We start from the raw sequence: 11,142 nt of genomic DNA, 5'->3' as shown, positions 1-11,142 counted from the left end.
TATTCTGATACGTTCACACAAGTTTAGTGACTAGTTTAAGCTGTTTGAGAAAATTAAACTTATCTCTTGTCTAAATCCAGTGCGATTTTGTATTTAAGGATGATGGCTTTTATCTCAGAAGCAGGCTCCATGGGGCTATGTCTGAGCTAGGTTGGATTCCTGCTGAAAAGTTTACGAGACTGTAAGCATGTGTTCAAATTAAGAGTTCCCAACCGGGGCTTCTCGGACAGAGAAATTCAAGGAATTTGGGGAGGTTCCCATACTCTCGGAAACTGTTTATGTAACTTTAAATGTATACACTTGGTTCTATTTTCCTAGGAAGAGGTTCATAGCTTTTATCAGATTTTCAAAGGGCTTATAACCACAGAAAGTTAGGAGCCAGAGCTGTATATACTTAAATCGAGAATCCTCCACTCTAGTCCCCTTCAACACAGTGTGCTATTGAGAACAGGGTACAGAAAAGGAAAACTAATAATATTCCGCCTTGGTGTTCAGCCCTACTCTCCTCTGGGCCAGGATTATAGATGTTCCTGTGATGTATGGACAGCCATCATGTTTTAGCTCACGTTGATTTGCTATAAATGAACATCAGAGGGATCAGCAGTCGGGGGGAATCTGGCTTTTGGCTCTTTTGCTGCAGCTTCCACGCCATTCGAGGAAGAGTGGGCAGTTGTGACCAGCCAGGAACAATTGATAGTGGCCAAGGGATAGTTGGTGCAGTTTTCTGATTGTAGAGCAGAAAGTAAGTTTGATATTTTCCCAGCTGTTCCCACACCTAATTAGATGGTGTCAACTTGAGGTGGTCATTGTCAAAGGCTGCAAATGCAGTAAAGGTGGAGCTACCTTTAATTACACTCAACATGGGAAATTGTGGCTTTTCTCAAGTGGTATAAAGGGTAATGACTTGATAAAAAAATTACTTTAAATAGAAAGTTTCTCAAAATTTATTCAACTTACGAATATTAATTCTAATTCCTTTTTGGGAATAAAGTTTTATTCTAGGTGAGTGACATTTTGCCTCATTACTGGGAGGAATGTGATTTTTATTAAAACAGTATTTTCAAGTAAAATTTAGATAATATTATATAGTATTACCTTTTCAAAACATTAGTGTAGGACAGATAGGTAAATTTTCCCCTGGTGTGGGAAATGCAGTGTGTGAAGTTAACTTTTCATTATTATGGCTAATTCCAAAATATATGATCAGTACACAGTAGTTTTCATGGGGATTTAAGGAGTGTCAAATACTTTTGTACATATTTAGATATAAGGCTGGAGTATCTTTTTTTTTTGTAAACTTAAAGTAATTATAATAGTCTTTCAAGAAAGTTAGTTTGCATTTGTCTAAACAAGAAGTAAAAGGAACCTTATTTAAAATCGAGAAAATTGTTTTCTTTAATTTGAACTATTGGACTAAATGCAAGTTAATCCTTTTCATGTTATAAATATGGTAATACCTACAAGTGCTGCCATTTTTAACTTGGAGTGACCACCAACCATCTAAAATTTAGTGTATTTGCTTTTGGTTTTCTAATCATTTGTTTGACCCAAGCCCTTTTCGAAGAGAGATGGCAATGTCTATCCCTTCTTTAAAGAAGATTCCAGTGATTAAACTTAAAAATAACAATAGGTTGAGCTACTGGTGGCTTAGGCTCTTGAATAACAATAAAGGCAGCTAAAGATTCCTTCTCTCTAATGCATGAGAAATTAATTAAATGCAAACATTGCTAAATGCTAATGATTTCTCAAAATGTTTCAACTTTTAAAATGCCAATAACATTCTCCATTTTAGATATATGACTGTAATGGCAAAAATAAAAACAAATCAATTCAAGTGATTTATTTGCAAATTATAAATGAACATGACTGACTGCAGGACTCATAAAAATTGGATATGAATTCTTCTTGAGAAATTCTTGAGGATTTTATTGTAGGTGATATATTTATCCCCATGTGGAAGAGTGTGGGTTTTAAAAAATTATCACAATAGGGTTTTAAAAAGTTATCACAATAGCATTTTAAGCCACATTAAATTTTTTTAGCATTTTCATACCATTACCACTTCAAGATCTTTGATAGTGAGATGTTCAAATAAAGTTCCCACTGGGGTGTTGGATTACAGCTAGTAGAGCATAAGCTCTCTTAGCTTATAAAGCTCAGGAAGAAATTCTGACCCTTGAATATTTTTAAAAGAAATCCGTATTTTTTATTTAATCCCAATCCATGTTTTTTATCTAATGAAAATTGTTATCATGCTTTCCCCCCAGTCCTAGCTGATGTTCTTTTGGGGAATGCTACCTGCCCATTCTTTGAAACAACATATATAATGTAGCAAGTCACATGTCAACCAGGCCTTAGGTTGGAGCCAGCCCTGGAAAATATTTTTCAAGCCACCCTGTCTCCATCCTTTCATTCTGAGGTAGAACTATTGTGAGTGTGATGAGAAAACAGCAACAAGTGGGACGTTGGGTCCTATAAGGGTCTAACTGCTCTCAGATTCTGTGAATGGAATGGGTGGGGAGAATTAGTACAACCTTCAGGTATTAGCTATAGGTGCTAAAGCCTCTGACAACCTCCTTCAATGAGCTTCCTACTGTTAGAGTCTAGCCCCTGCCAACTTCTGGTAGTTGGAACCTGGCCTTGCTAGTGATAGCCACAAAGGGCTGTGAGGCTCAGCTGATCATCACTGGGTGAGGAAGTGTCAGGATCGCTGTAGATCTGAGTCAGGGCTAAACTCAGGATTTCTTTCTTCTCTTTGTAAAACCGTAGTTCTTGTCCTGCTTTCCTGGCTTCCTCCAGCTCCCTCAGAGCTATTCGTAGCTCTTGAGAGAGAATTCCTGGTGACTCCCGCTCCTTCATGATCCAGTCCAGGGCCATGTGGCTGCGCATCTTTTCATCCAGCGAATACTGGGAATAGTAGGAGATGACTTCCTGGGGGCCAAGAAACAAAGTCCAGAGTGTCAGTAAAGAGCAACAAAGGCACATGTGTTCATAGCCCTCCAATGCCTCTTTCCCTCTGCCTCCACCCCTACCCACATCCATGAGGGTTTTACCAACAAGGAAATCTCTTTGATGTTCACAAACTGAAGCTAAATCCCATGACTTACTTCTTAGAGAAAATGAAGGACTAAGCTGGTAGAGCAAAGTAAAGTTGCTCCAAGTTGAATCAAAACACTAACAGGGGAAGACTCGATAATGTTCACAAAATAGAGGTCTGACCTCACTAGAAAATGTGTTGTTCACTTAAGGAAGATGACAACCCAAATCACTCACAGAAACAACAGAAATGACTTTTAAAACATATTATGGAATGTAGGCATTACCATTATTGATATCATAATGGTACCTTCATGTACATGGTCTCTTACTTCTGTAAACAATGAAAAATTTGTCACTACCTGTCAATTTTCATGTGAAAAATTTGCTCATACATTGTAACGACATGTGTAGGTTTGATGGAGACACTTTAAGAAGATCTTGTGAAGTGGATGCATTGCTTATTTTTATTTTCAGGAACATATGGTATTTATTTATGACCTTAACAAATTAAAAACAATCATGGAAAAGTGTTTATAACGAACCCTGGATATTTCAAAGGCCTTTTATAAAATCAAAGGAAAAGAAAAAATAACCAAAGCCATTGTCAGCTACTCATTTCTTTTCCATCCTTGACATTTTGAAAGCCAGACTTTCTACGCAAGAACAACTAAAAGCTCCTGGGGCTGCAGTGCATGGAAACGCTTACATCCACCTCATCTTGCTGACGAGTAGAGGCTTTGTTCCTCGTACAAGTTCCTGTTAGCAAACTCTCAAAAATAAACTACCATCTTTCAAAGTCTAACATTGGGTAAAGGAAAGATAAATCTTGGAGGATAGTGGGTGAAAACCATTAAATACATAGGAAGGGGGTTGCCTTTGCGTTAACAAAAGGAGGAAGAGTGCTTCTCAAAGGTAGCAAAGAAATAGTGAGACTCTATCTCTGAAAAATAAAGAAGAAACTTCCAAACCAAAAAATTGGGGTGATTGAATGCTAGCTGCCCAGTTCAATAATCATTTATGTTGACCACTGGGGACTTTTGGGGGTGGTAAGAAAAAAATCCTTCTGCTATAGTCAACTTACCTCTTCTCACGGAGGGGGTTCCCAGGCAGTGCACTCTCACATTTCCTTCAGCACAGGAGAGTGGAGGGGGGCACACATTCTAAGCAGGCAGGGCAGGTACAGAGTGTATTCTGAATTTGCCTTAGAAATCAAGCCTGTCTTAATTATCCCTTTGTTTGGGCACTCAGTACAAGTATGTAAATCAGTCTTATGCCCAGCTAATGTTCTTAGTATGCATATTTGGTCAGCACCTGACTCAACTGGATTGTTATATGTATAATTTATATTTGTTCATGTGTCCTCTTACTCAATAAATAAAGTAGCAAATTTCAACAAGGAAAAGATCCAAATAAAGGAAATCTCCTAGGAAGATCACTGGTCATCTGCCCTGTCCATACAACACAAACCCATTCTGGATGGTAAAATCTCACCTGTCGGGAGCACTTTGTTTCACGAAGGGCTTTTAGGCTTCCATTCCAGTGTAATAGTTGGAAAATGGTCATCAGCTCCTACAAAAATCCCAAACACCTGTCATTAGTCTCCAAGCAGAAATGTGACAAAAAGTGCCTCAGCGAGAGCTGAACAAGGTGTAATTCTGACCCCCAACTATGTCAGGGAAATAGAATATCGTCAGAACACTTTGAGACTTTTCAAACTCTAGAGTCCCAGGCTTCTGGAGTATTCTTCCCTCTCTCCCCTGCTATATCCATATTTGCACAATAAAATGACTAAGTAATTGATAAATATCTTTTAATGTTAACAATTATCTAAATAGGCCAGTGCATCTAAGAATAATGCATAGGCATTATATCATTTTTGAAAGTGCCTGAGACTGGAAATACTTTCCTTTTTTTTAAAAAAAGTTATCTTTATTGTTGAAAGTATTACAGATGTCCCCCTATTTCTCCCATTGATCCCCTCCACCCCGCATCAACCTCACCCCCAGGACTTCCCTGTACCAATGTCCATGGGTTATGCATATAAACATATAAGTTCTTCGATTAATCTCTCCCCACCCACTCCCCCACCCCCGCCTTCCCTCTGAGATCCCTCAGTCTGTTCTATTCTCCGGTGTCTCTGGATCTCTTTTGTTCATCAGTTTATTTTGTTCATTAAATGAGACTGGACATATTTTAAATGTTCATTTTTAAAGGAATGGTTAAATGAAGTGTGATATTGAAGGGATAATCAATATACTTTGGTATATTGATTATTTTGAGCTGGAGGCACTTGAAAAACAGCAAATGCAGACAGAGGCTTTCTCTGAACTCCTCTTATCTGTCTACAGACACATCCTCCAAAAGGCACTGTACTGTCATAAATCCACTCCTGGGGAGTTTCATCAACCAGGGAAGACTGACTTGTCACAGAAGAGGAAATTGGAAGCCTACACCACACCCGGATAAATTTTGTCACAAACGATCATCCCTCCCATTTCTTCTAAGGGCCCATTTATCTTTCTTAAAAATCATTTACTTTCCCCTAAGAGGCCTATATCCCCTTTTGGCTTTCCCCTTTCCCTATTACGATGGTATTTAATCCTGAATTCTACACCCCCTCAGCAGGTACTCATTTTCCCTAGTATCTTATGGATACATGAGGTATAAGTATCAATAAACATGTTTTTCTCTTGCTAATCTGTCTTTTATTGAAAGAGTCTTAGCCGAGAACTCAGATGTGTAGAGGGAAAATGATTTTTCCTCCCCTACAATACATTCGTACTAACGACTAAAGTCATGAAGAAAGGGTGAGAGGCTCTCTAGCTTCCAACATAAAGAGTCTCTGTGATGTGTTGTTAAAGTGAAATAGAAGTGTACAACCTGTATGCTGTGCGCTACTAGTTAATACAAACAATAGGAGATCTCTGCAAATATTTGTTTGTAAATGCCTAGAAGAGTTCTGAGAAGATACACAAGATTGGGTAACATTAGCTGCCCCTAGGGAGAGAAAAGGAATGCCTGGGGGGCAGGAGCCGGAGGGAGAACTTCCTCCCACATCCTTTTGCACCTTTGGAGTTTTGAATCATGTGATAATATTACATATTAAAGAAAATTTTAAATTTAAAAAGTTAGTCCAAAAACAAATATTAAACATATAATGGGCAAACTATAAAGACTGTAAAACACTCCTAAATTTATAAATTCAGTCAAGAAAATTCCTTAAAATACACCCGGTTTCCAATGGCCAGTGCTGAGCCCAGCACTAAGCCTTCCTGTAGGCATCACCCTTTCCCTGTAGGGTACCAAGGACAAGCTAAAGGGAATAAACATACTGAAGATTTTCTTTCTCTAATGTGATTCAGACTAGCAGTCTTCCACTGAAGTTATCTGCATTTCTTTTTTTTTCTTTTTGTTCAGAGGCACATTTATTGTGGATGAATACCACAAGCCACAGCCATATAATTATCAGAAAGTAACAATACAATTAAGGAACTTTCTGGACATGAAACTAGTTATGAAAACCTTACATTTAGACAGATGTCCTACTGCTTATTCAAAAAAGCTGACTTTCACCGTCTTTACCTCATAATGAAAAAGTTTTCATTATGAAAACCAGGAGACACAAAATCATTCTGAGATTTCAGACATCTTAGAATTATTAGGTAAATTTCAAAGCTATGAGGTCATCAGAAGAGCCAATAGCACTATTTTCATGCTGAAAATTGCCATTAGAATGTAATGTGTTTCTTCTTTTCAGTTTGGGGTCCAGTGTGGGATTTTGTCCATGTTCTACTACACAGTAAGCATCCCCAAGAGCCCACAGAGACCTCAGTAAAAGCAAAACCATCTGTTTCTGTTAATTAATATACGACCTGGAAACCAGCTGAAGGACTCCCGCCCCAAACACAGAGCCCACCGTCTGCCCAGGGTCCTGGGTCCGGTGCCCAGAGAAGCTGCCCCTCGTGCCTGCTCTCCTCCGCTTCCCCCCGCCCCATCCAGGTTTCATTCTGTCACATCACTAACTAATTTGGAAAAACGAGAGTGGTTTGTCCTATAACCAAGTCTTGCCTAACCTGGCTCTCACCACTGTGCTCCTCATCAAAGAAACCCAAGTGACGGAGGAAGGTCAATCGTGCTGCCCGTCTCACTTTCAGATCTATTCACTGAATTCTTCGCAGTCATACAAACGGATAGGAACACTCTTTACGTCCTGATATGGAACAGCCTCTGTGGTGTTACAGGACGGCCAATATTTACAAATAAGACATTTCATTTCATGTTTTATCTTAACTCTCTACTTGAACGTTGTATTCTATTGTATATGTTTATTTTTTTATTAATTTGAGAGACAGAGAGAGAGGAAGGGACAGAGAGAGAAACATCGATTTGCTGTCCACTTATTTATGCATCCATTGGTTGATTCTTGTGTGTGCCCTGACTGGGGATGGAGCCCACAACCTTGACGTATCGGGACGGTGATCTAACCAGCTGAGCTACCCGGCCAGGTATATGTTTATTTTTTAAAAAAAGAAAAGAAATGCCACCTCCACTCCTCCACCTGTGCCCCTCACCCCCAGTCATGTAAAGCTGACAGCCCAGAAGATACGGTGAGATTATGCTGTGGCTCCCAGCGGCCCTGCCGGCGTTGTCCTTACCCCTCGTGGCGCCGTTTGAGAAACAGCCTATGGCGAACAGGGGTCTCACTCCGTGTTCTGCCAACTGTCGCCTCAACAGCGTATTCTTCCTCCATGGTCTACCAGGCTCTTGCTCTTGTCTGTACACAAACCCCCTTTCCGGGGAACCCCTGTCATTCCCTACAGCAGTCCCCCTAAGACTTCAGAACCCACAATTCCGCTGCGAACAGAACCAGAACCCTTTCTCATGGCCCCTGGCAATCTGCATCTCTCAAAAACTTCCCTACAGAGCCTCGAACAGGTTTTGCCTGTGGGAGGAAGATCCTCCTCCTCGCCCGCTCTGGTTTGCCTTAAATTTCTATTTCATCACCAAGCATTTATTTCCTCTGCAAGTAACACAAGCGCCTCTTCCTCAGTTCTTGCTCCTGAAACCCTCCAGGGAAGAGGAGCCTCTCTCTGCCTTCTTCCGTTATGTTCCCACCTAATTCTTGCCCTTCTCCGTGGAGAGTATTCTGAAATAGTTCCCCGTTCTCCCTGTCTTGCTCCTTTATTTCCCCTCGTGAGACCACACTCACTGTCCTCAGATCTTCCTGAAGCTGTAGAGCCCTAAGCTCAACCCCAGGGAATCTTCGTGCGCCCCCATCGATTCACTCCATTGGAATCCCGGGGACTGGCGAGGCGAGGGCTGCTGTGGGCGTCTGCAGGACTTGGCCCTAGTTTCACCAGGATTCCTCGCTGCCTGGTCTTCTGGTCTTGCTTTCTACCTGTCAAAGTCCTGTCATTTTCAGGAAGTCTGTTCAACGAGCTGTCTGTCCTGCTTCTCATGGAAGTTTTCGCGCCGTGTTGTTTGTTCTGTGGGCTGATCTAGAAACCCAAGGAGTCTGGGGACCCTGACAGTTAAACAAGAAGCTGGCCTGCTTGTTGGGTTGGGACTAGGGTGAGATGAGTGAAGCAAGATTTGTGGTGAGTTACGCAAGTTCAGGGTCTTTTATTTAAAATTCTATCATTATTTAAAATTTTGATATTTTGTTTGTCATGAATTTTTGCATGTTAATCCTGACTTTTTACAATATTGCATTATACTATTATTAGTCTTGATTACTAAATTTTTTGACGCTCCTTTAAATTTCATGCTTGCCCGGCCGGGCGTGGCTCAGCGGTTGAGCATCGACCTAGGATCCAGGCCATCGGGGTTCGATTCCCAGTCAGGGCACATGCCTGGTTGCGGGCTTGATCAATGACTCTCTCATCATTGATGTTTCTATCTCTCTCTCTCCCTCTCCTTTCCTCTCTCTGAAATCAATAAAGATATATTTAAAAAAATAAAATAAATAAAATAAATTTCATGCTTGAGGTGAATGTCTAACTTTTCTTACCCTAGTCTGGGCCCTTCTCTTGGGTCTGTCTCGGTCAAGGCCGGTCACCCAGGACCTCAAGCTTGGCTTAATGCTCCACTGTCTTGAAATTCTTAGTAGTTTTTGAACAAAGGCCCCATATTTTCATTTTGCAGTGGACCCCACAAATTATGTAACTAGCCCTGATCAGCAAAGTAAATTTAAAATCAAATGGAGAATCAAGCCTTGTGTTTTCCTTCTCTCCAGGGAAAATTGCAGTTGTAGCTTTCGGCCTGCAGCTTTCTTGGTTCATTCTGTCATTCATTCCATTTAAACCAACTACAACCAGGCTCTGTGCTCACAGTGCTTCCTGGCGTTGCCTTCCAGCTGGAACACTGGCCTTTGGGCTGCTTTGTGGGGAGAGAAAGCTCACTGCTTCTCTCTGGAACTACGGCTGGGAGACTGGCTTGGTTCTGTGATTCATCAGAAATAAGAAAAACAAACACTGTAAATGGAGAACTTGAAAAACAGGTGGGCACCATCTCCCCACCCAAGAGATTGGATTTAAAAGGAAATTTGTTTATGGGATGAGGTTTTAAAAGGCAACCTGGAGAATTTAGCAAAGATGTAAATAAACAACTCGTCCTTGGATTGCATTAGGCTGCAGAATAAATATATTAACCAGGTTCAGTCAAAGTCTGCCTCGAATCTGACCTTGACAAGACCCAGTGGCCAGTGCTGTCACCATCCCTCCCCCAAACACCAGGCAGTGTTCTCTAAGGCTAGGCTACCTCAAAACAGGCATCCCTGCTTCCCTCCCACGAAGTGAAGGTAAGCAGAGGCCTATCGGGTTTCCTCCGAGGCTGCCTCCTTGACAGCACCCCTGGAAAGCCTGCGGGCAGTCAGGAGACACCAGCCTTGTTTTTATATGGTACAGTCATCTATGGATACAAACACACATCTATTACCCACCAGGGGTACTGAACTGCTGTGTCGGCTGCAAACAGCCCAGGTCTGTGGTCAATTCCCATTATGGGCAGAAACAAGCTGATGCATTTAACCCAGGCCACCAAGGAATGTGCAGGACCCCGCAGGCAACCTAGAGCTGGTGGAAAGAAAAGGGATGTGCTCAGAGCCCTCCTCCTGGGTTGTCAGCATCCCTGCTGGGGGAAGGGATTTTGGATTTTTCCCATCCTCACATCTTCCTCTTCCTTTGTCTGTAACCCATCCTGCCCCCATCCTCCTCTATGAGAATTTATGAGGTATTTCCAGCATGATTGAAATTATTATTTCACATATTTAAATACCTTACGACATAGACCACACAAGAAACACAGCCTATACCAAGGCAATTAAAGTATTACTGAAAGGTGGTTAAGTATAGCCTTTCATAGTACTTGGATGAAATTTTAAGAATAAAAAAAAACCAAAAAAAAAAACAACAACTCTTGCCTTCCCCATCTTTGGCAGACTAACTCAATTGCATTTAAAAATCATTCTTGGCACTGAGGGCCTCCCACCAGCCTCCTTACCTTCTCTAGCTCCTGTGCTCCTCACCTCTCCCAGCCCACACCACGATGAAGGCCTTGTCCTCTCTACCTGGTCCTTCCTGACTGTGACTTTCCCCTCGATGCTCCACACATCGAGATTGACTCAGACACAGACATTTTCAGTGACTCAGAGTTGCAGACCGAATGAAAGTCAACCACTAACCCGGGGTCAACCATGGCCCTAGACCTCGCTGGTGGTGTAGAGCTGACAACTGATGTTTACTTGGAGGATGCACAGGCTTTGCAATTGCCTACTGATGTGGAATCTCACACCGCAGCTTTGTGGAAGAAGCCACTGAGGAGGCCACAGTGAGTGTCGCTGGTGATTATTTGGAAGAGCCCATGACTAGAGCACCAGATGAGCCTAGTACCTCCACGGAAAGTGACAAGTTCATCTCAGCACTTGCTTAAAATGAGGCAGATTCTCTATTGGATGTGAACTTTATTCTGCTAACCACAACTTTCTAAGGAGATTCTGAGCTTCTGAACAAGCCAATTCCATTATAAGAGTTTGAATAATTGTAAAAGACGAGTGAGCCATAGGATGCACCCAGCTGAGGGTAAACACAGTGGAGAGAATTGTCC

The 11,142-nt window shown here is 41.6% G+C and overlaps 1 protein-coding gene across 1 annotated transcript in view; it reads right to left on the bottom strand.

The window, feature by feature from the left end:
- Positions 1 to 2,181: 2,181 nt before the first annotated feature.
- Positions 2,182 to 11,142, bottom strand: part of LIX1 (limb and CNS expressed 1) — a 45,360-nt gene continuing 36,399 nt past the window's right edge. Inside the window, exons 5-6 of the mRNA XM_081131484.1 lie at positions 4,531 to 4,608; positions 2,182 to 2,931 (exon numbers count right to left, since the gene is read on the bottom strand). Coding sequence (XP_080987610.1) covers positions 2,644 to 2,931; positions 4,531 to 4,608 — 366 coding nt within the window. The 3' untranslated portion in view covers positions 2,182 to 2,643. The remainder of the gene's footprint in view (positions 2,932 to 4,530; positions 4,609 to 11,142) is intronic.

Source organism: Miniopterus schreibersii (assembly GCF_964146895.1).
Source record: "Miniopterus schreibersii genome assembly, chromosome: 3".
NCBI classification, from domain to species: domain Eukaryota; kingdom Metazoa; phylum Chordata; class Mammalia; order Chiroptera; family Miniopteridae; genus Miniopterus; species Miniopterus schreibersii.
This window is presented reverse-complemented; position numbering and strand designations above follow the sequence as displayed.